This window comes from Heterocephalus glaber, unplaced genomic scaffold (assembly GCF_053883595.1).
Source record: "Heterocephalus glaber isolate CG9 unplaced genomic scaffold, H.glaber_assembly_v1.0 deba00001479, whole genome shotgun sequence".
Classification (NCBI taxonomy): domain Eukaryota; kingdom Metazoa; phylum Chordata; class Mammalia; order Rodentia; family Bathyergidae; genus Heterocephalus; species Heterocephalus glaber.
Genome location: NW_028258316.1, coordinates 8,622,631 through 8,645,783, shown reverse-complemented (window position 1 = coordinate 8,645,783; position 23,153 = coordinate 8,622,631). Strand labels below are relative to the sequence as shown.

The 23,153-nt window shown below is 57.5% G+C and overlaps 1 protein-coding gene across 2 annotated transcripts in view; it reads left to right on the top strand.

The window, feature by feature from the left end:
• The window catches only part of Lmx1b (LIM homeobox transcription factor 1 beta), a 71,291-nt gene extending 57,488 nt beyond the window's left edge, over positions 1–13,803 (top strand). Inside the window, exons 3-8 of one of the 2 annotated variants that reach the window (XM_004849365.4) lie at positions 8,875–9,107; positions 10,727–10,908; positions 11,022–11,099; positions 11,239–11,305; positions 13,112–13,255; positions 13,465–13,803. In XM_004849365.4, the coding sequence (XP_004849422.1) occupies positions 8,875–9,107; positions 10,727–10,908; positions 11,022–11,099; positions 11,239–11,305; positions 13,112–13,255; positions 13,465–13,622 (862 nt within the window). In that variant the 3' untranslated portion in view covers positions 13,623–13,803. Of the gene's footprint in view, positions 1–8,874; positions 9,108–10,726; positions 10,909–11,021; positions 11,100–11,238; positions 11,306–13,111; positions 13,277–13,464 lie in introns of both variants that reach the window. The other variant, XM_004849364.4, reaches the window with a different exon arrangement.
• Positions 13,804–23,153: the final 9,350 nt, after the last annotated feature.

The window sequence follows — 23,153 nt, the reverse complement described above, 5'->3', positions numbered from 1 at the left end:
ATGGAAGCTGGACCTGGAGACCAGGAGCGGGTGACACACTTACAGTGGCGGAAGGGAACAGGATTCAAAGGGGTCTGAGGAGCAGAAGGGAGAAGCCTCCTCCTGTTGACCCATACAGGGCCTGCTCACAGTAGGTGCTCAGTAAACATTAGCTGGCTGAGCGAATAAGCACATCACGGTGAGGCGAGAGTCCACTGAAGGCTAACGGAAGGGCACGGCAGAGACCAGGGTCCCTGGCTCCGCTGGAGGGGTGCGCAGGAGGGTGAAGCGCTGCCTGTCAGTCAACAGGGCAGCCTTGTTCCAGAGAATGGAAAAGAGGAAATTCCGAAATGGAAAAGAGGCTCCTGGGGAAGAGCCTGGCCCTTGTCCCCACCCCAGAAATCACAGCCCTGAAGATGGGAGGCCAGTGGTCAGGTCCCAAGCCACCCGGCACAAAAGCGCCCTATGCAGCATGGCATCTGGCTGTGCGGATGCGTGACGCGCGTGTGCACAGGCCCCAGTGTGCGTGTGCAGAGAGCTCTACCCAAGCAGCTCACACAGTGTCCACTCGCCCACCTCCCCTCATCCTCACACCTACAGCTGCCTCCCTGGAGCTGACCTGCGCCCTCATTCTCCCCTCCCCAGCCCCTACCTGCCAGGGCTCCCAGATCTCGGCCTCCTCCATGTTCTCCCATGACCCTGTGTGCTTTCAAAATGTGTCCAGGTTTGGCCGCTTCCCAGCGCCTGCCCTGGATCTGGGTTACCGGGTAACCTTCCACACATGCATCTGGCTGTTCCTGCCCGAGAGTGGGTTAAAGGGTCCATCAGATCACATCTCCCCTCTGCTCAGCACCCTCCCGGGGTCCCATGTCACACGATCTGCTCTCACCCCAGCTCTCTGCCTGCACCTCTGGGTGCCCCCATCCACCTGCTCCAGCCACAGGGACCTCTGTATCATTTCCCCAACATCGCAGATACAGCATGCTCCTGTTCTCGGGGCCTTTGCACTTGCTATGCCCTCTGCCTTGAACCCTTTCCTCCAGATTTCACAGCTACTGTCCCCGGGGTCTCTGCTCAGATGTCCTTTGTAAATCTGCACACACACACACCCCTTGCTCTTCCCTGCCTCATTTTCATCACCTGTGTCACCACTTTTTATACTCTGTCTGCCTTAGGTCTGTTAAAATAGATCAGTTTAGCCAGGAATTTAGCTCAGTTGTTTCACCGCCTGCCTCAAAAGTGCAAGGTCCCAAGTTTGATCCCTGGTACCAAAAAAAAAAAATCAGTTTAGCCAGGGACGTTGGTCCACACCTGTCATCCCCGCTATGTTGGGAGGCTGAGGCAGGATGATCACAAGTTTCAGACCAGCATGGGGCAACTTAGTGAGACTCTGTCTCAAAATTTGGAAAAGGGCTGGAGATATAGCTCAGTGGTAGAACACTTGCCTAGCACGAGTGAGCCCTTAGGTTTCATCCCCAGTTCTGAAAATAGAAATCTGTTTTATTGTCCCCTGTCCTTAAGAATGGAAGCTGGAGATGGGCACCATTTTTTTTTTTTTTTTTTTGAGATGGGCACTTTTGGATGGGATCTTTTGCTTCTGCCATATCCCCGGCCCCTAGATGGCGCCTGGCACATAGTAGGTGCTAAATAAGGATTTGTGAAATCACTGACTGTGTGCCCGTCTGGCCAGGTGACCCCTGGATGGCACCGGAACTCCAGGCCTGTTCTGTCCCCCCTGCCCCTGGTGCGTGACCTCCAGCCTGGGCTGGGGACTCCCGACTGCGACCCGGGTGAGGATCAAAGGGCTGAGGCCAGGCGGCTGCCTGCAGGAAGTGCCGGGCAGCCCGCTGGACAGGACAGGCCTGGCGCGGCGAGGTAGGGAGGCCCTGCTAGGTCCGTGGCTGGCGGCGGTCGCCGGAGCTAAAAGCCTAGAGCGAAGAGCAAGCTCCCGCCACCACGCCGCGCATTCCAGCCGCCTGATTGACGCGCACCGGGGCCTAGAGCGAAGAGCAAGTTCCCACCACCGCCGCCCAGGCCAGCCGCATCAAAGCAGATGTTTGCAGCTGGTTTGAGTTGGAGCCCCATCAACAGGCCCCTTTTTGTCTCAAAATAAAAAACAGCTACGCCCGGAATGATAAGGACGCGGCAGGCAGGTGGGGGAGTTGTCAGCGAGTCAGGCGGGGAGGAGACCAGGCGGTTCCCCCTGCCAAGTGACAGGCGGACTCCAGCAGCAGCCGCCCTCGGAGTGTCCAGGGTCCTGTCCCCGTGGCTCCTGTGGGCTGCACCTCATCCACAGCCTGACCAGTCACCATGGCAACAGAGTGAGCTCCTGCTGTCTTGCGTCCTCAGTGTGCCACACCGGGATCTGGCCACCACCGCAGAGGTGTGGAGTGGGGATTGACTTTGTTAGGGTGATGCCCTGGAATCAGGTTTTGGGGACCTCTGCCTTCCCATGGAAAGACAGGCTCAGAGGGCAGAAGCAGCATGCCCCAAGGGGCAGGCAGCTAGAAGGTGGCAGAACTGAGATTCAAACCATTCCTTCTGCCTCCGCAAGAGGGTTCTTAAAGCTTTGCCAGGAAACCCTGACTCTCCTCTAGATCAACTGCCATGCCTTTCTGTGCCTCCTGAATACACCTGGCAAACCACATGTCCCTGATGCCAGCTCCCAAGGCCAGGACATGGCCTGACTGTGCCCTGGGAACCCTCCATGAGCCCCGATCAGAGTCCGCATCTGGGGCGTTTGCTGTGTGGATTCAAAAAGGTGCAGCCAGTGGGTGCAGCAGGGCTGCCTGGCAGGGGCCATGCCACATGGTCCCTGTGGCCGGGGGAGGGTGTTTCCCACCGTGGGGGTCTGGGAGTGGTAGGGCACAGGCTTGGACAGAACCGAAGGGAGCCATGCCCAGAATCTGCCTGGGCCCCAGTGTGGCCCTGGGCGAGGGTCTGACTGAAGCCTGTATCTATGAGGAGATGGACAGATGGAGAGAACACAGATCCTGAAATGTAACTAGGGTGCTTCAGGCTGACATCAAAGGGGAGGACGAGAAAGTTCCAGAGCCTACACCTGGCACCACAGTGACACTTAGAAGGGAGGGGACACATCCCTGCTGAGCCACCACACCCATTTCACAGAAGGGAAAACTGAGACTCAGGGAAGGATTCAAATCAGCAGGTACCGGAGATATGGAAAGTCACACACCCGAAGACAGGTAGGGGCTGACAGTTCTCAGAGAGCCAGGGAAGGGAGGGACTCAGGACAGAGGGTCTGATTGGCCCACCAGGGAGTCCTTCAGTGTGGACATGCCACTCCTGGGTCTTCCCTGGGTACTAGGAATTGGGTGCACAATTGGGGGGATCTGCTGTTGGACTCGCACCCTGACAGGAGGCAGGTATGGCCTTCAGCGAGGAAAGGGTAAGAAATGGACTCCAAGCTGCGGAGGTGTGAAAGGCCCTGCCTGGGGACACCCAGTGATGTTCTTAGACCCCTAGAAGCAGAGGATCTAATATTTCTAATATTTTCTTGTCCTACCTGGCTGTCCATTTCACATCTCCCAAGGTTCCTCATTCATTCTACACTCACTCACCACCTCAATACCAGAGCCTGGGTTGGTGTTGAATTGGACCTGGTGTCTAATTTCTGAGTCAGTAGGCACTTGGAACACACAGCCAGGGACTGGACTGGACTGGAAGTATCAGGAAAGGCTTCCCAGAGGAGGAGGCCCTTGATGGAGTCTTGAAGGGTGAAGAGGAGTTCATCAAGAAGTAATGGAAAGGGGAAGAGAAGGCAGGCATTGGAAGCAGATGGAACCTTACGTGCTAAGGCGGCCATGTTCCTGAAGCAGCCTGGTTACTGGAGCCAGGGGTGATAGAAGTGGGGTGGGGGCGGAGTGCTACAGTGAGGTTTGGGGCCACCTCTGAGATCACTGGGTGCTCCTGGACCTTCTGAAGCCAACCAGCACGCACAGGTCATGAGGAATGTTCGTCAGCTCTCTGTCTTTGTGACAAAATACTTGGGACAGTTAACTGGTAAGGAGGACAGCTCCCACTTCCAGAGGTTTCTGTCCATGGCTGGCCCCTTCGCTCTGAGTCTGTCAGGGCAGATCATGGTGGCAGAAGTGCACAGCAGAGGATGCCTGTTCCTCACAGCAGTCAGGAAACAAAAGGAGAGAAAAGAGGGACGGGGTCCCCATATCCGGTCAAGGCCACACCCCCAATAACCAACTTCCTCCCCAGCGACCCTGCCTCCTAGACATTCCACCGCCTCCCAAAGAGGAGCACAGGCTGGTGCCCAAGCACTGAGCACGGAAGCCTGGGAGACACTTCCACACCATAGCAAGGAGACAGGACTGCTCTGAGTGCTTCTCCCCAACCCTTCTTTATAAAACAAGAGTGATGCAGCTCAGTGAGTAGGAGCAGTGTCATGGTTACCAGAGCAGAGGAGGCTGGGAGGAGGCCCACTGAGAGTAGAGAGGATGAACATGGAGTGAGAGCCCAACAAAGGGCTGCATAAACTGTAAAGTGCAGCCATGGGGCATGCAAATGGCAGCACACACTCAGCAAGGATGGTGAACGGTGCCAGGAATCTTGAAGAGATAAGGGCAATTATGATTCTCATATACTGAGCCCATCCCATGCACCCTGCCCTATCAGATGCCCTCTGTCCTTAGCCCCACTGGACAGATGGGGACAAATTGAGGCTCACGAGGAAAAGGGACTTGTGCAAGGTTCCAGTTCTAGGAAGTGACACACCCAGGGTTCCAAGCCTGGCGCATGCTGGCTGGACTCCTCAATGTTGGGGGAAACTGCTTGGAGAGGAGAAGCAGGAGCACCCTTGGGCATCAGGAAGCCTCCCTTAGGGGAAGCAGCAGAATTAGCCATGACCCAGTGCCTCTGCAGCTGCAGTGATTTAGGAGAAATTCATCAGATTTCAGATGCTCCTGAAAATTTTGGTTTTCAGAGTTTTGTTCATTAGCCTTGAGTTTAATAAATTGAGACTTAAACCAATAAACACTGACAGGCACCAGAGATGTGTCCACACAGGTTGGGACCCTTGCAGGGAGGGATGTCCCTACACATGGAATTTCCTACTCCAGAATCACAGATAATCCCACCAGGAGGGGGGAAAGACATGTTTATACATAAGGGACGTTCGGTTTGGTTTCCGGGAACACCCACCATTGTGGAGATGGCCAGACAACATGGAGGCAGCCGAGAGCACAGTGACAGCATGCACAGGGCAGGGAGGCAGCATCGAGGATGCTGTGTGTGACCTTGAATGAGTATCTCTGTTCCTCAGTGTGCTCCTCTGTAAAATGGGCCACGGGCAGCGGCCTCCTTCGCTGGTCTGTGAGGACCTAATGAGGGATGCAGGTGGTGCTGTCTGGGCATGCTCAGTGCCTCATCAGCAAAACTACAGAGACAGCCAGGCTGGGAGCCAGGGATGCTGGGGCCAGGTCAGGTCAGCCAGAAGCTAGAAGAGCAGCCCAGAGCCCAGGTGGTCATGGGAGGGAGGCACACTTGGGATCTGTTGACCTCGGAGGCTTCAGCAAGGACAGTCCCCACGGACATTTTGGATGCAAGGGGCAGAAGAAGAGGACAGAAGGGCTGATTTTTATGGAAGCGCTTCCTCATGCTATACACGGCCAGGGGCTTTAAAGGGACCCAGTCTTTCTTCCCAACAACTCCGTATGTCACTTCCCTCATTCCTGTTTTATAGATGAAGAATTTGAGGCATGGAGAGGTTAAATGTCTTACCCGAAGGCACATGGCAAGAGAGTTGTGGAGCCAGGGGGTGTAGCTGAGTGGTAGAGCACATCTCTAATGATGTGCAAGGTCCTGGGGTTTGATCCCCAACACGACACACACACACACACACACAAACACACACACACACGTTATAAAACCAGGATAGAAGCCAAGGCCATGCCCTCTCTGCAGGCCACAACACCCTCCCCCATGTGCTGAGAAGCAGGCAGTGGGATTGAGCCCATTATACAGATAAGTACGCTGAGGCTGGGAGAGGGGTCTCACTTGCTGTGAGTGGGGGAAACCGGCCCAACAGCTATGGCCACTGCCCGTGGCTGGCCTGGTTCCGGGCAGCTGTTTCCAGGGTCCCTCCACAGTGGGAGGGAAGAAGGGAAGAAGGAGGCTCACGGAGAGAAAGGGACCTGTCAGCGCCCCAGCCCCTCCTACACACAGGAGCTCTCACCCCACCCGGCATGGTACACAAAGGCAGCCCCATAAGTGGGAGCGAGTATTTCATGCGTCCCCCCCCCCGCGATGTTTTATTGGGTGGAGAGATGGTCGGAGGCCAAACGGATGGCGCATTCCGTTTATGAAGTGCATGCCGTTTGTTTTATTTCCTGGGTTTTTGCAATCTAGATAACAGATGACACCCTGAGTGGCTGGCGCTGCCTCCTAATGGCGGCACCGAGCCTTTGGAGAAGTATTAATAATAGATTGTGTTGATGAGTTTGGAGAAAGTAGCAATCGACCCCCTGCTGCAGAGGCATTAGCGCGGCTGGCTGTTCTGAATGAAGCCAGCCCCACAACCTTGTCGACGACGGATTTGGTCACCCGCCTCGCTGCCCCTCTCTGGGAGACACCCGACATATGCTGACCCTGGCCAGGGGCCCTGGCCCTGTCCTGCCTGCTCAAAGCCAAGCTGGACATTAATAGGCCCCTGGGTTGGGTGCACTGGGGGCAGTGAGTGCCCAGGGCAAGAGCGGCCTCCACGGCAGAGTAGCAAGTCCTCAGCACAGCTGGATGGCGAGCTGGAATCCTAGGGGCCTCTGCCTACATCTGCCGCAGACATTTGGGCAGGTTGTAGCCTTAACAAAAATATCCAACCAGAGGGCCAAATCAGAGCCGAAACCCAGAAGCCCCTATTCCCCTTGCAAAGCCATGCACTGTGTGGGCTACAGGGGTCCTGCTGGCTTGAGCTGAGCCTAAGGCTCAGCCGATTCTAGGCTTGGCTTACCTGCTCCACACATGCAGAAGGCCTTCTTGAGGTTCAGGCAGGGCCAGGTCCTGCCTGTAGGACCCCAGCAGATTGGGGACCGTGGGGACCTGCCCTTTCACTGTACAGTGATATTCATGGACTTTCACGGTCAGTATCATCACAGCCTTTGAGAGACGTCCTGCTGACGTGCCTATTTTGCAGCAGGCAAACTGAGGCCAGAGGGAAGCTCGAGATGGCCTCCCCAGACTGGGGCATCAGAGAGGGCTTCCCAGAGGAGGTGGCGTTGGAGTTGGGTATTGCAGGATGAGTAGGAGTCTGCCAAGTAGAACAGAGGTGGCCGGGGTCACTGGGGATGCCCCCAAGCTGGGTGCCCTGGCCAGTGTGGGCAGCGGACAGAACTGGGCTTGGCCTTATCTGTCCACCCCACCCCTGCCGCTCACCGTGGGCGGTGCTGATGGCAGCCCGGGGAAGGCAGGCAGGCCTAGAGCCTCGCATTTATGGCCATTCCCGCTCCAGAACCGATTAGTGGAGAATTGCAGCTGTAATCTGCGCCTGTGATAGCGGGCCATAAAGAGGGATGGGATGCGCGCAGCGCTCCCAAGGTGGCGCCCGCAGACGTGGCCCGGGGACGCAAGGAATGAAAAATGGTTTTAATTCCCTCCCAGCAGCAATAATTTGATTCTTCATAAATTTTTCCATCAAAGTGTCGTTGAGGCTGAGTTCCCACCGAGCCGGGCGCGTGACTGGGAGGGCGCGCCGGGAGGAGCGGTCAGCGCGCGTGCACAGGCGGGGCTGCGTGCGAACCCCCCCTCCCCTGCACCTGCCCGCCTGGGCGCGCACCGTGGGGCGGGGCGTCCAGAGCCGGACCCCTAGCTAGCCGGGGCTCCCGGAGGGTCTGCGCCAGGCCCACGTGGCTCTGAGCACTGACGCTCCTCCCAGCGCCTCTATTTCCTCGTCTCTGAAATGGGGCTAAGGCTCGGTCCTTCTACGGTTGTTGCAGGTCGGTGGCTGCTGCCCTGCTGTGCGTGCTCAGTAAATTGCCTGCTCCCAGGGATGGTATCCAAGCTGAAACAGGGATAAGAACATGCCATCCAGCAGGGCATGATGGCACAGGCCTGTTATCCCAGCACTCTGGGAGGCAGAGGCAGAAGGATCAAAATTTGGAGCCCCTCCTGGGCAACCTGGCAAGGCCTTGTCTTAAAAAATGAAGAACGGGGGTGTTGCTGGGGTGAGAAGGCCTTTGGTGCAGTCCCCAGTACTGCAAAAATAAAAATGAAAAGAAGGCACAAGGAAAGCACATGCTCAAAAGGCCACCGTGATGGTGCTTTCAAGAAAACTGCAGCTGTTCTATGGAGCTGCAGCTGGGAAGCGGGGGGGGGGGGGGGGCAGGAGGAGGCGGCACGATCCCGGGGGACCCTTAGTGCCAGGGTTAGGAGCCTGAATGCTCTCCCAAGGGCGCTAGGGAGACATGGAGGATTCTGGGGCGAGGAAGGAGCACGATCAGATATGTGTTAGAAAGATCCTGTGTTGGGCGAGAGTGGAAGAGGGCTGAAGCATTAGAGGAAGCGTGCAGGAGGCTGGCGAAAGGGTTGGGGCAGCTGCTCAGGCAGGGGAAGAGGGGCCCAGGCTGGAGGTTAGACAGTACTGGGACTCGCTCAGAAGTGGGATGAGGAGGAGCAGGAGCCCTGGAGCAGGTGGCAGTGGATGGGACCCTCTCTCCCAGCCGACCCGGCCCCGGGAAAGGTCGGGCTGACCCTGCACAGTGCCCTCTTGTGGCCACCTGCCTCTGAGCCGGAAGGGCCCTGGGCTGCTCCAGGCCTGCTAGGCTGCAGAGTGGGTCTCAGCCCCTCCCTGTCTGTCCCCCTTAGGTCAGAGGGTAGGAGCGTCAGGGGGAGAGGTCCCTGGGCCCAGCCCACGCACCTGCTTTGTGCCCGCAGGCTCTTCGCAGCCAAGTGCAGCGGCTGCATGGAGAAGATCGCACCCACCGAGTTCGTGATGCGCGCGCTGGAGTGCGTGTACCACCTGGGCTGCTTCTGCTGCTGTGTGTGCGAGCGGCAGCTGCGCAAAGGCGACGAGTTTGTGCTCAAGGAGGGCCAGCTGCTGTGCAAGGGCGACTACGAGAAGGAGAAGGACTTGCTCAGCTCCGTGAGCCCCGATGAGTCCGACTCTGGTGAGCCCCAGGCTGGGGGACATGGCAGCAGGCCAGGGCTTGGCAGGTGCAGAGGGGCTGTGCAGCCAGAGAATCCAGCTCCTGAGCGGGGACCAGAGCTGCCCACAGGACACATCCTCATGCAACATGCAGACTCATTCTCATCCACACATGCACATGGGCTGGTATGCACCCCACCCCACACTCAAAACACACTGGCACACACAGACTCCCACACATGTACATGGGGTTACACATGGCATACACAGGACTGGATGTGTGCTCACATACCCAGACCTGCAGAAGCCCCCACTCGGACACATACACATAGGTACACACTTGAACATACACATGTGACCTTGCACACTCCTAAGCTGCAAGTGCATGCTTGTACACATCTCACGTGTACTGCAGTTTGTGCACACACACATGCATATACATACATTTGTTCTCTGGGAAAGTCTAGGGGTGGCTGGCACCTGGGCGTCCCAGGCACAGTGGGGAAGGACTTGAGCAGAGATAGTGGGAGATGCCCTGAGCTGCCCTTTGGGGTGTCCTGGACCCACAGTTCCAGGTTCTGCTCCCACAGGAAAGCTCTGTCCCTGCCAGGTCCTGAGTGGAGGCAGTGAGTTGTCCTCCATCTGTCCCTGGTCAGGGCACCACATGGCCAGTCCCATGGCCACCTGGATTCCTCTTGCCTGTTCACGCCAGGCCTAGGAAAGGGGGACAGCCCCTCCATGGGGCTCCCCTGTGAGGACGACAGGCCTGGGGAGAGGAGGCCACTTTGGGGGGGGCCCATGGTGGGCGGGAGTCCCAGGTGGAAGTGCTGCGGGGGGTGGGTGCGGGTGTGCTGCAGAGTGAACGGTGAAGGTCGGCTTGGAGTGCCCATGTTTGTGAACACATCTGTGAGCTCCCGTGCCTGGGCCTTCGTGGGCCCACATGCCAGTCTGTGTGTGTGTGTGCCAGTGGGTGAGTGTGTGGCCATGTTGGTGTGTGCACACGTGCTGGTCGTGGGTGCTGCTGCATGTGGTGTCTGGGGCATCTGTCTCTGCCTGTCAGTGTCAGTCCTTGGAATCTTCAGGAAAGAAGGCTCATGGCATCTCCTTTTGTCCCAGCCACGAGCCTGGCACGGGGCTCGTAGAGTGGAAATGTTTTGAAGGCGGGCAGGCTGTGCTGGGGTCAGGGTGCCAAAGGTCAGCACTTAGGCAGAGTCCCAGGCACAAGGGTCAGGGAAGCCCAGAGTCTGCACCGGCCGCAGATGGATCTTGGACATGTCCTCACACACCACACACGTGGGCACATGCATGCTTCATACCTATTCCCGTGTGGGCCTGCTCCAGTGTCTCCCTGATGCCTGTGTGCTGTGTGCGCCTGGGCTGTGCTTGCTGAGGTACACCTGCGTGGTTGGCAGGGACAGGATGAGGACCTGAGGAGCGAGTGTGGTGGGGAGATGTGTGGGGATGAAGGGCTAGGCCGAGTGGGGCTTGAAGGCCAGGGGAGGCGAAGGGGCAGAAGCTCTTGCTGGGGCACTAGGGAGCCACAACAGGTGTCAGGGGCGATGGGATCCTGTAAGGGTACAAAGCTGGGACCCGGGCTTGCTCCCCAGCCCTCCCTGACAGGCTGGGTCGTGTCCCCCACAGTGAAGAGTGAGGACGAGGATGGAGACACGAAGCCGACCAAGGGGCAGGGCAGCCAGAGCAAGGGCAGCGGTGACGACGGGAAGGACCCGCGGCGGCCCAAGCGGCCGAGGACCATCCTCACCACGCAGCAGCGGAGAGCCTTCAAGGCCTCCTTCGAGGTCTCCTCCAAGCCCTGCCGGAAGGTGAGGGGCGCGGGACTGCCTATCCAGGTGCCACCGCTCGACTGCTGCTGGGGACAGGGAGGGGCTACCCTTCCCAGCTGCTGTCCCTGCAGGCCCGACCTGTTCCCCTCCAGGTCCGAGAGACGCTGGCAGCCGAGACGGGCCTCAGCGTGCGTGTGGTCCAGGTCTGGTTTCAGAACCAAAGAGCAAAGGTGAGCGACTCCCGGGCAGGGCTGGGGCTCCGGGGACAGGTAGAAGGTGGGTCCTGATGCGGGGCGGGGGCGGGGGGCGGCTGGATGGGGATGTGGGGGTGGGGCTGGGGGTGGAGGCCTGAGCAGTGCTCCCCTGCAGATGAAGAAGCTGGCGAGGCGGCACCAGCAGCAGCAAGAGCAGCAGAACTCCCAGCGGCTGGGCCAGGGTGAGTGGGCGCGGCAGGGACTGTGCCAGGCCAGGGCGCAGGGTGCGGGGCCCGGCTGTCTCTCAGCACCCAGGGGCAGAGACTGGGGGCTTCCTCCTTGAAGCAGCCGAGATGCAGAGAACTTGAGGAGTGGCAGGACCCAGGAAAGTGGGGTGCAGGGTGGCAGCACTGGGGCCAGAAGGGCAGAACTTCCACCCTGCTCCCACCCACCAGGCCAGGCCCTGTTTGTTTATTTATTTATTTGGTACTGGGAATGGGAATCAAACTCAGGGCCTTGCGCTTGCCATGCAGGCGCTGTGCCGCTGAGCTGCATTCCCCGCTCAGGCCCTGTTCTTCACATTTCCTGCTTGCTGACTGACTCAGTTCCTGTGGATCCCACCAGGAAGAGAAGGGCCGGGCAGGGGGTGGTCACATATAGTCTCCTGCAGCCCCATGAGATAAGGGGTTGCTCAGCTAGCACGGGACATAGCCAGGCCTCAGCTCCCAGAGTGGGATTCCGAGCCTGCGCTTTAGCAGGGTGACCCCACCCACAGAAGTCAGTCTCAGTGTCCAGAGACCGCTGATCAGGGTGGTGAGGAACTCAGGCCGGCCCCGCCCCCAACCTTTGCTTTGCCCACATGCTTTGCCCATGTCCGAATCTCTGGGCGCCATGGGACGCTGAGTCTTCAAGGCCATGAAGGGAGGGTACAGGGGGCTCCAGGAACCCTGAAGTGGGTGGGGGCTGCCTGCCCCCTCCTGAGAGGAAACACCACACACCCCCCGCCGCCGCCAGAGAGATGCAAGGGTAGCCCTTCTCCTGAGGACTCTGGGAACAGGCCAGCATCCCAGGCTGGCCCTGGCTCCTAAGGACATGGCCCTGGAGCCTGTTCTTCCTGTCATCTCCCTGTGCCCCTCCTGGGGCTGCAGTCACTGCCTCCACATCCCCCAGCAAGCCTCAGAGCTGTGCCTCGCCACCAGCTGGTGTCCAGCTTCCCCCTAGACACCACCACCAAGAATGTCCCGTGCCCCAGAGTGTCCCACGGCCCGCACTGTTCCGTGTCGCTGCCCACGTGCCCTCTGCACCTCGCCGGCCCTTCCTCTCCTCTTTCTTTCATTCTTTCTTTCTCTCTTTCTCTTCTTCTTTCTCTCTCGCTCTCTCTCTCTCTCTCTCTCTTTCTTTTTTGGTACCGGGGATCGAACTTGGGTCCTTGTGCTTGCGCAGCAGGTGGCGAAATCACTGAGCTAAACCCCCAGCTCAGCGCCCCCTCTTTAAAGTGACCTTGACAGGGACACCACCACTACCACCCCCAAGCTCCCCCAAACTTCTTGCTCCCCACACCGTGGGTCCCAGCTGGACTTTCGGATCCCGTCCGACAGTTCCCCTCTCCCCAGCCTGGCACACCCCTTCCGAGAGGCTCTTTAGGTCACACTGGGGTGGGGCTCCCTCCTCCAGGAATCCTACCTGGGCCTCTTTGGCATGGATTTGGCCTCAGCTGGGTGCTCCCGGGTGCCAGACATTCTTGCTGTGTCCAACCTCAGTGCCTGCAGAGGTATCAGGCTCCTCCAAGCCCAGCTCCTGGGGCAGAGGAGGTGAAGCAGAGGAGGAGCTGGGGAGGGAGCCTGGCTGGCTCTGGGGAAACTGAGTCTGGGAGAAGAGCTGAGGGACTGTCTGGGAAGAGAGTGGGATATCTGGGCCTCCTGGCCAGAGATAGGTCCCTGAGCCTCCCCTAGAAAGTCACAAGGGGGTCTCCTAACCTTGGGGGACACCTGGGGGGACTGCAGGATGGGGCTGGCGGGCCATGTGGTGAAGGTGTGCGCTGTCCCCAGAGGTCCTGTCCAGCCGCATGGAGGGCATGATGGCCTCGTACACACCGCTGGCCCCGCCGCAGCAGCAGATCGTAGCCATGGAGCAGAGCCCCTATGGCAGCAGCGACCCCTTCCAGCAAGGCCTCACGCCGCCCCAAATGCCAGGTGACCACATGAACCCCTATGGTAAGCCGCCATGCCCCCCACTGCCAGTCCTGCCCCACCCCTGCCTGGCCAGGCGGCCCAGGGCACCCACAGCCACCTGCTGTCCCAGGGCCCAAGTAGGTGCGGCCGCTCCTGCTTGGCACCGGGCCCCAGCCACCCCTCAGGAGCCCCAGCCCACAGTCCAGGCCTGACGCCTCTTCTGCCCCCAGGGAACGACTCCATCTTCCACGACATCGACAGCGATACCTCCCTCACTAGCCTCAGCGACTGCTTCCTCGGCTCCTCGGATGTGGGCTCCCTGCAGGCCCGCGTGGGGAACCCCATCGACCGGCTCTACTCCATGCAGAGTTCCTACTTCGCCTCTTGAGAGCAGCCGGGCTGCACGGACGCTAGGGCACGGCCTGGGCTGGGACTCGGGCTCAGCAGCCTCCTTGCTGCCCTGGCCCACCGCCCACACAGACTCTGCAGACAGCCATATGGTGCCCTCCCCTCGGCCAGTCCGGCCTGGTTCGTGTGCCGGTCAGGCCCGGACAGGCAGGCAGATGGGCGCAGCCTGGGCAGGGGCTGTGTCCTGCCCGCAGAGACCTTGTCACCCCGGGGACCCAGAGCTCTCGGACAGCTACTCGCCTCCCAGCCCCACCTCGATCCCATGGCCTCCTGCTCCCTCCCCATCTCTTTTTTGGGAAGCTTAAATTCTCTCTATTTTTTTAAATGTCCTCTCTGTGTCCAGCCAACCTCCAAGGCCCTCGGTGCCAGCCCAGGATGATGGCCGGACTCGGTGCCTGGGACCTGAGGAGCACATGTCCTGGTGCCCTGTGCTGGTACCCACCCCCGAGGGGGGAGCAGAAGTGAGGAGGAGCCGGGCGGAAGTGACAGAGACACATGCACACCGCAGCCCGCCAGGCAGACGTGTGCAGCACATGCACGCACACGTGCAGAGCTCCAGAGCTGAGACAGCAGAGGGTGCTCTGACACCAGGCTGTGTGGAGAAGGGGAACGGAGGCCGAGAGGGCAGGCAGAGAGGGAAGAAGGGGACCCCGGTGTGTCCTGGCCTTGGCCCACATGGAGCCGCCTGGGCAGGGAGGGCAGCCCCAGACCTCCAGCTCAGGATGGAGATGAGCCCTGGAAACGGTAGAACCAGGCCAACAGCAGAACCTCCAGGGAGAACGGGACTTTAAGAGTCAGCCACCTGGCGGCCATCTTGGCTCCCTCCCAGCAGCCCCTGCTGTCCTGACAGCCTCCCGTGACGGGGAGCTCACTGCCTTAGCGACCCTCGAGTCAGCAGCCCTTTCCTGCTGGTCTGCCTCTGCCCTTTCCAGCCCTCAGTCCTCATTTTTTTTTTTGGTACCGGGGATCGAACTCGGGTCCTCACACTTGCAAGGCAGGCAGCAGAACCACTCAGCTAAATCCCTGGGCCCAGTCCTCATTTCTCAAAGCCAGGCTCCCCAGCTCTTCCTCCTGAAACCATGCCCCTGGCTGGCTTCCAGCTTCCTCTCTAAAGATGTGTGGCAGCTATAACCTGACTTTCGAACTGACCTAGCCAGCCCACAGTGAGCAGGCCCATCACCTCCTCTGCTTTAGGCACCTTGCCTCTGTTAATGTGCCCAGAGATCCAATGAGTGGTTTGGGCCACATGACCTTGGAAACTTACCCTGCCCTTCTGTAACGAGTGCCCTAGGCCCAGCACCCATGGGACAGCTGTGCTACACCTCCTTTTGTGTGTAGCTAAGAGAGGAGGGAAGGACCGTGGCCTTTTCCATTTCCTTACTTTATCTATCAAACTATGGCATTTCTCTGCACCTGAGCTCTGTGACCGCTGGTCCTCCCTCCCAAGCACTTCTGGTGGTGAAGAGCTGGCACGTGTGTCTCCCCTGAGGTGTGGGCCGTGGGAGCCTCTCACTGCCTGGTGTTGGCCTTGGCCGTGCACTCCACACATCTCTGCCTCCCTGGCCCACAAGGGCTGCAGATACTCTGTCCATCCCAACCTGGCCCCTCCATTCTCCCCTGCCAAAAGGAGAAGTGAAGGCAGCAGGCAGCCTGTCTCAGTGACCCCACACTGGTCCCTGCCAATCACTGTGCCCTGTCTGAGTGCTCACGCTCCTACCTTTGACTGCCAAGTCCAGCCCTGGCCACGGCCCTGAGTCTGCGGAGCCCAGCCTTTGAGCACTTGAGGCTGATGCGTGTCATCCACTTGCTGCTGGTCCTGGCCCCACGCTCACACCCACCCTGCTCGCCACCAGAGTTGTCAGAGGGGAGGATGTGGCCCAGCAGCCAGCCAGGCCCTCCTGTGCTCTTCTTGCCACACAGTGCATGGCCCAGGGCTTCCGCTGATGTCCCCCGTCCTCCTGGGCCGGCTCCGAGACCCAGGCGGCAACGCCAGTGTCGTGAGATCCTCCCCTTTCTCCTTTAGCACAGGCTGGGCTGAGTGGTGCTGGGGACGCATGGGACAGACCCAGGGCAGACACCCCAGCCCCGGGAGGCCTGGCCCCTTAGGTCCCACCCTCATGGCACAGCTGGGAAACCTGAGCTAGAAGCCGGAGCTAAAACCAGGCCACCCCACCAGCCCCTCCTCACTAGTGCTTGGCCTGGGCCTACCTGCCCTTTGGGGTCCTAACAAACCCCAAGGGCAGCCCTGGCCTCTGCCACCTCCATGCAGGGTCTCCAGCCAGGAGCCGGTATTGGGACACCCACACAGTGAGCCCAGGGTTGTCAGAGCCATGGGGACCTCACAGGGTCCCCAGACCAGAGGCACCCCATTAGCTGTGCTTAGGGGCCTCAGAGTCCCAGTCCTGCCCGGATGTTGTTAGGGACCGCATTTCTCAGGTGCAGAGCCTGAGGCTCAGGGAAGGGAGGCTATGTGGGGCTTGGGGTGAGCCCAGGTGCTCCACTTCCTGGAGGAAGTGCAGGGGGAGCCTGGATCACCCCATGTCTGCCCTGATTGGGGCCCCTCTGCACTGTGGGGCTGGGGCAGAGCCCCAGGGAAGAGGGAGGAGCTCTGGGGTCTGCCGGAAGAGACAGGAGAGGCGGGCCAGGGAGTTGTGGAGAAAAGGCACTCTCGTCTCCCTGCTGGGGATGTGAGCACAGACAGGGAGGGCAGAGGAAGGACAAGAAGCCAGCTCTGCCCAGCCAGGGGCTCCGCAGGCTCAGAGGGCCCCTGTGGTTGTGAGGGTCAGACCAAGGGGCCCGCGGAGCCTGAGGAGAGGGACCACAGCGGACTGCCTGCCATGGGAGGGGCTCCCCCTGCACACGTGCATGCACACACTCACACCCGCCACACCTGGAGGCTCACAGACCACACAGGCACCTGGGGCTGCGGGAGGGAGCAGAAAGGATGCGCTGACAGCTGACATGTGGCCCTCGGAAGGTGACATCGCCAACTCGGGCCTGGGGCCTGGCCTCACCACTCCTCCGCTCCCCTGTACAGACTCACTGCCACCCGCCATCCCCACACACATTTTATTTAATAACTTGTCATTGTTAAATTATTTATTAGCGTTTACCACTCTCACCCGCCTTCCACTCTTACCTTCCGCCTCTTCCCACAAGAGCAGAAAACGGAAACAACCACGAGCAAAGACAAGACGTGGGTATATTTGTAAATAAACAAACCTGTACACGCCCGTGCTGCCTCTCCTTGGGGTCGGGGACTGAGCCAGTCCAGCAGATTCCTCAGTGGCCGCCAGGGACAGCGGGTCCGGAGGAGGGCAGGCTTGGGGTCCCCTTGTCCCATTTCCCCCCAGCCTTGTCCTTTTCCAGCCCCGAACATCTCCAGCCTGAAGAGCAGCCTGACGGCGTTCGCCCTGTCTTCATTTTATGCCCCCGTTCTCCAACATTCATTCATTCTTTCTGCATTCAGTGTTGGTGAGCAGCCCCTGAAGTGCCACCAGACTGCATTCGGTCCCTGAGAATCAGGGATTGATGGTCCAGCCCCAAGGACAATAGTATGAGGTGAGCTCCGTGGAGGTACAAGGACTCCTTGTTACAAGGTGCAGCCTCACCTGAAGGCACAGAGCATCACGGAAGGGCTCCTGAAAGAGGCTGGGTTTGAAGCTGAGATCTGAAGTTATGTGGTATTGTGGGGGGCAGGTGTGGGGGGATCTCTGGGGGTGTCCTGGGCTTGTAGGAAACCTCAGCAGAGGGGTCATCTTGTGAGTCTCCTACACTGAAATGGTAGCCAGGTTTGGGGGCCAGGCCACTGGGGTCTTGCCATTGCATGGAGACCAGATCCGATTGGCTCAGGTTGGCTGGATGGAGGCAGAGAGGCCAACCGGCCCACCTAAGTGAGAGGTGACGGCAGCTCTGACTAGGGTGCTGGAGCTCGCCCAGGATGGGACACAGGAGGACGAAGCTGAGCTGAGCCCTGAGTGGTCACAAACCCTCCACATTCAACACAGCTGTGGGATCCAGGGCAGCTGGGGAAGGGTGGAGAATTTGCTTCTCAAAGTGGGTTCTTTGAAGTCTCGGGGTTCCTCCAAGCCCCTTCAGGACTCTGTGTATGTACATGTGAGTGTGCCTGCATGTCAGTGCATCCTCAGGGCTGCTGTCCACACACCTGGTGTCCTGTGTTCTCTCCCCACTCTCTCTGCTGCCCCTTCGCAGCCTCTCCCACTCTGCTGTGAGCCCAGCGCCCCCTAGGGGCAGGCTTGGCCCTGCAACTTGTGGGGGGCCCTCTGGTCAGTCTGGGACTCTGGCTCATTTCCTCTCTGGCACCCAGCACCCCCGAGAGGCAGGAGCCCGTGTTTCTGGAGGGATAACAAGCTTTAGAGGAGGAAGTGACCAGCTCAATATGACAAAGCTAACGAAGGTAGCAGAGCCATGATTGGAAGCCAGGTTTTGCCAGCATCCTGGGCTGTCTCCCCAAGCCCACACTCCTGGCCCTGCAGCTGGTTCTCCAAGATGAGGCCCAGGGACCCAGGGAAAGGAAACTCTTTCTCGCCTTCAGATGGTGTGTCACTGAGGTTCAGAGAACCCAAATCACTCAGCCCAGACTGCACAGCACAAGGGTAAGACTAATTGAGTCTTGGCATCCAAGGCCCTGGCCTGGGCTCCTGCCAAGGGGGTTCCCCACTCCACCCCTCTCCAGCACAGGGCAACTGTTTAAAATCCTGTCACTTAAACATTCGAGTGGAGGGCTATGCTAATCCATCTCTCACCTCTCACCTGCCTATCCCCCCCAAGGTGCAGCATGGGATAGGAGGAGATACAGGCTGAGACCCTAGGACGAGAGAGGGCAGGGAGGAAGCCCCTTCTCCGAGTTCCTTTTCTGGGGCAGGTTTGGCTTCTGCATGTGCCCAGACTCTCCCAGTAGACCTGGACCCCAGGCACTGATGGTAGCACAAACGCTTCCTGGATTTGACCTTCAAGCAACCCCTGCAGTGCCTGGAGAGCAGGGCCAGCCCCGTGATCACTCACCTCAGGACCCAGGCCCACCTGGCAGAACACAAGGAGTTCCAAGAGTGCCGTAAAGGGCTCAGCACAGGAAGGGCTGTCAGCCAGGCCTGGGAAATCAGAGAAAGACCCCCAGAGGAGGAAGCTTGGGGGCTGAGCTTCCAAAGACCGGCCAGGGCAGAGTGAGCTGTGACCTTAAGGTCATCCAGCAGAGGAACATGGAGAGGTGCAGGTGCAGGAGGCCAGAGCCAGGGCACGCCCAGGTTGGGTTTGGGTCTGAAGGTCAGAAATGCAGGAGGTGACCTCCTGCCAGTGCCCACGTGGAGTATGCCAGGGGCGGGCAGGCAGGGAGGGAGACCTGGCAGCCCACCCTCCCATTCAGCCAGGAATTGAGGCAGACACTGAAAGACTGAACGACACAAAGGAGTATACGGCTTCTCTAGTGTACGCATGTATGACCAAAAGAGGAATAATAAGCAAAACTCTTAACCAGGCATGGAGGTGCACACCTGTAATCCTAGCACTCTGGGAGGCTGAAGCAGAAGGATCACAAATTCAAGCCCAGGCCGGACAACTTAGAGACCTAGTGAAACTCTCTCTGAAAAAAAATTTTAACAGAAATAAAGTGTTGGGGGCTGGGGATTTAGCGCAGTGGTTCTGTCGCCGGCCTTGCAAGTGCAAGGACCCAAGTTCGATCCCCGGTACCAAAAAAAAAAAAAAAAGAAAGAAAGAAAAAGAAAGAAAGAAAGTGTTGAGGTGGAGCTCAGTGTGAAGTCCCTGGTTCAAATCCCCAGTACGGGGGGGGGGGGAAGGAAAGAAAAAACCTGTACCCTCTCCCTAGGTGAAGAAAAGGTGTGTTGTCAATATCCTGGAGCCCCTGGTGTGCCTAGACAGAGTCCAAGAGGTCCTATTCTCTTCGTTTAGAAAACTGATCGGCAACTGTGGTGTACAGAAATTTGTTAGCACAGAACGTGGCAGGGATGGGCCGGTAGCAGGAGGCCTCTGGTACAGCTCCCTCTTGCGGGAGGACAGCCCGGGGTTTTGCATAGGCAGCGCTCGGCTTTCGCTCCTCACTCCCGATCCAACCTCTGGGCACTTTGTTACTAAATCCCCATGACAGACCAGAAGTTGGTTTGAATTTCACCACTCCTCCTGCAATCACCCAATAGGCCACGAGGTGGCGGTCGGGAGTCAGGCAGGGAGTGTTCCCGCGGCTGCGCGCTCAGAGCCGCGGCGGGGACGGCCGAGGCTTTGGACCCCCGTCACAGAGGTAAGGAGCGAGGGGCCTCTCCGAAGCTTCTGCGAGCCTGGCACTGTGTGGGTGCTGACATGAGGGATCCGTGGGTTCCCCACCGCACCCTAGGGAAGTAGGTGTGAGTTCCCCATCTTACAGGCCTGTAGAGCGGACTCAGATGTTAGTGACCTTCAGAGCAGGATCCCAGGTCGCAGCTGGGAGCCTCTGAGCTGGGTCACTGTTTCATTCTGATCATTTCCGTCCCTGCGACTCACCACTGGGGGGGCACCTGATCTGGCGATGGCGAGGCACGCCACTCTTTTAGACCAAGGGAGCTGGGCCTCCCATCCTCTGAGGCTGGCAGACAGCAGGCAAGAGGACAGACGCTGGGGCTTCGCATGACCCCAGGGCCTTCCAGGGGAGGCGTGGAGGCTTGAGGAGCAGGAGCTTGTCCCTGCGGGCCAGGCAGGCCTAAGTCTCTGGCCAGAGCATCCCATGCCCTGGGCTTGGTCCAAAGGTGAAGCTAAGCATCTTCTTGTATGTGCTGCCGAATCGAGCACAGGCTAAGCATCTTCTTGGATCACAAGTTACTGGAATGCTTGCAGCCATGTTCCTGCCCTCGAGGGGGCGCCCTGAAGACTGGGGCTCTTTCATAGGAAGAGGGGCAGGGAAAGAGGGCCAGAGGCAGCCGCAAGGCTTCAGTCTGTGAGGGATTAAGAAGGTTAAAAAATGGACAATAAAGTCTTTTAATCCTTAAGAAAATCTGTGTCTCTGTTACTTGTCAACAGTGTCCTGCCTAAAACTCCCATGGCACAGTTATTGAGCCAATAAATGAGAATATTTCCAGATTCTGACATAAAAATCAGTGCTTGAAAAAAAATTAGTAGCTAAGATGATCCTCACGAAGCACAATAACAGCCCCTGCATCTTCTCCTGTCTTTAGTCCTGTTTGCTGTTACTATAACTAAATACCTGAGGCTGAGTACTTTATTAAAAAGAGGTTTAATTAATTCACAGTTTTGGAGGCTGAAAGTAGAAATGGCATAGCATCAGCTTTGCCAGGGATCTCACAGAAGATGGCATCATGACAGAGAGAGAGAGAGAGAGAGAATACAAAGATGGAAGCCAGAGCTCAGGGAAGGGTCAGGCTTGCTCTCATAGCAACTTTCATGAGAGCTACCCAACACCTGTGAGAACTGCATCAGTTCCTACCAAGGACAGCACCCTCAACAACCTACACACTTCCCATTAAGCCCTGCCTCTTAAAGGTCCTATCACCACCACACTGGGTGTCCAAGCTTCAGTACATAAATCCTTGGGAGAATCACTCAAAACATATCCAAATCATAGTGCCCCTCCCAAACAATTCTGCCTAACATATTGTATAGTTTCAGTATGAAGTGTCCCCCAAAGACTCATGCATTGAAGGATTACTCTCCAATGCAGCAATGTTTGGAGGTGGGCCCTAGAGAGGCAGTCACTGGGTCATGAGGACATTGACCTCATCCATGGATTAACTCACTGATGATTTCATAACTGAATGGGTTTATTAGGAGGTGCTCCTTTGGAGGAAGAAGGTCACTGGCAGCATGACTTCGTGGGGTATATCCTGTCTCCAGCCCTTTCCGCTCTCTCTGGGTCCCCTGTTCTTATTCTGCTTCCTTCCTGCCATGAGGTGAGCAGGTTTGCTCCACCAGGATGTTCCCGCCTTGGAGTCAGCTAGCCATGGACGGACTCAATCCCCTGAAACCATGAGCCAAATTAAACCTATTCTCCTTTAAATTGTGCAAATCAGTTCCAGCAACTAAAAGCTCTCCATTGCATGTGAGCATAGATTTTGAGCTGGTGTTGAAGAGTAGGCATTGTTTTGAAGGCATTTTCTCTGCAGGTTGGATCCAACAAGATAATTGTAGAGATTTCCTGAGAACCAATGAAAATGATGATTGTTGGCATAAAATATGCAGTGGGCAGCACACATCATCACTGCAAGACAGTCCCTGCCATTTCAGCTCTGGTGGCCATGAGCACTTGCCTGGGAGCAGGCCCCCTCTGTCCCACACATATGAAGGGGAAACTGTGGCCACCCACAGCTGGAAATGGGAGGGTGTGCCACAGGGACAGGCAGCAGGGTCCTGCATATGGAGCAGAGTTCCGGTGAAAAATGAATTATTGGTGTCGAGTTACTAACAATCAGGTTATACCCATCACAGACATGACCACAAACAGAGCAGAAAACTGGAATTGTAAACTGTGAAAATGAAGCGAAGCTGCCGTCTACAGGGTGAAGTACTGCATTACGTTGGTTTTGCTTTTAATTTTGAGACAGTCTCTCTGAGTCACTAAATTGCTCGGGCTGGGCTCAAACTTGCGATCTTCCTGCCTCAGCCTCCCAGAGTGCTGGGATTAAAGGCGTGTGCCACCATACTCAGCGAATGTGTTGATGTTTTTGCTGATAAAATGTCCTGCCAATGCCTGGCAATCATGCTAATAGTGATGACCGTGACAGTAGTAATAGCTGTTCTGTATTGAGTACTTATGATGGACTGGAGCTTCCTAGCATCTCATTTAATTATCTCTCAGAATAGTATTGTTACCTCCAGCCTATGGATGAAGGTACTGACACTGTAGGCGTGAAGGTGTTTGTTTAAGTTTCCACAACTGGTGAGTGGGAGTTCCTCAGAGCAAAGCTCCAGTGCGAACAAGTAACCCTGACCAGAAGGAAAGACAGGCACAGCCTAAGTCCTAAGCTGCTTTCTGGCCACTGGCCGGCAGGTTGGATCAAAAGTGATGAGAGAAACAGGGAGAGAGACAGCCAGAGAGCTGCCCTCCCCGCCTGGGCCAGCCCAGCCCTGCCCACCACTGGAGAAGGCGCAGACCTGTCCTAGGGGTGATGCCTCAAAACCAGGCTGCTTGACCAGAGCTCCATCTCCAGGAGGGCTCTTCTGCCATGGAGGAGGAAAAATAGACAGACTATGGAGATTTATTTTTTATTACTAAGAATCAAACCCAGGGGCGCTACCACTAAGCTTTCTAAATTTTGAGACAGAATCTTGCTAATTTGCCAAGGCTGGCTTCAATTTGTGATCCTCCTGCATTAGCCTCCCCAGGAGCTAGGAAGACAGCTGTGTGCCTTGCTGAGACTTTTTTTCCTGGAGTTTTTGCTTTATACAGTTGGCTGCTTTGTTGTTTGCTACAGGGGTTATGATTATTTTACCTTCCTTAGGGAATGTACATCTCTTTATTAAATGTTGTCCTTCTTTGGACTGTTTAATACTT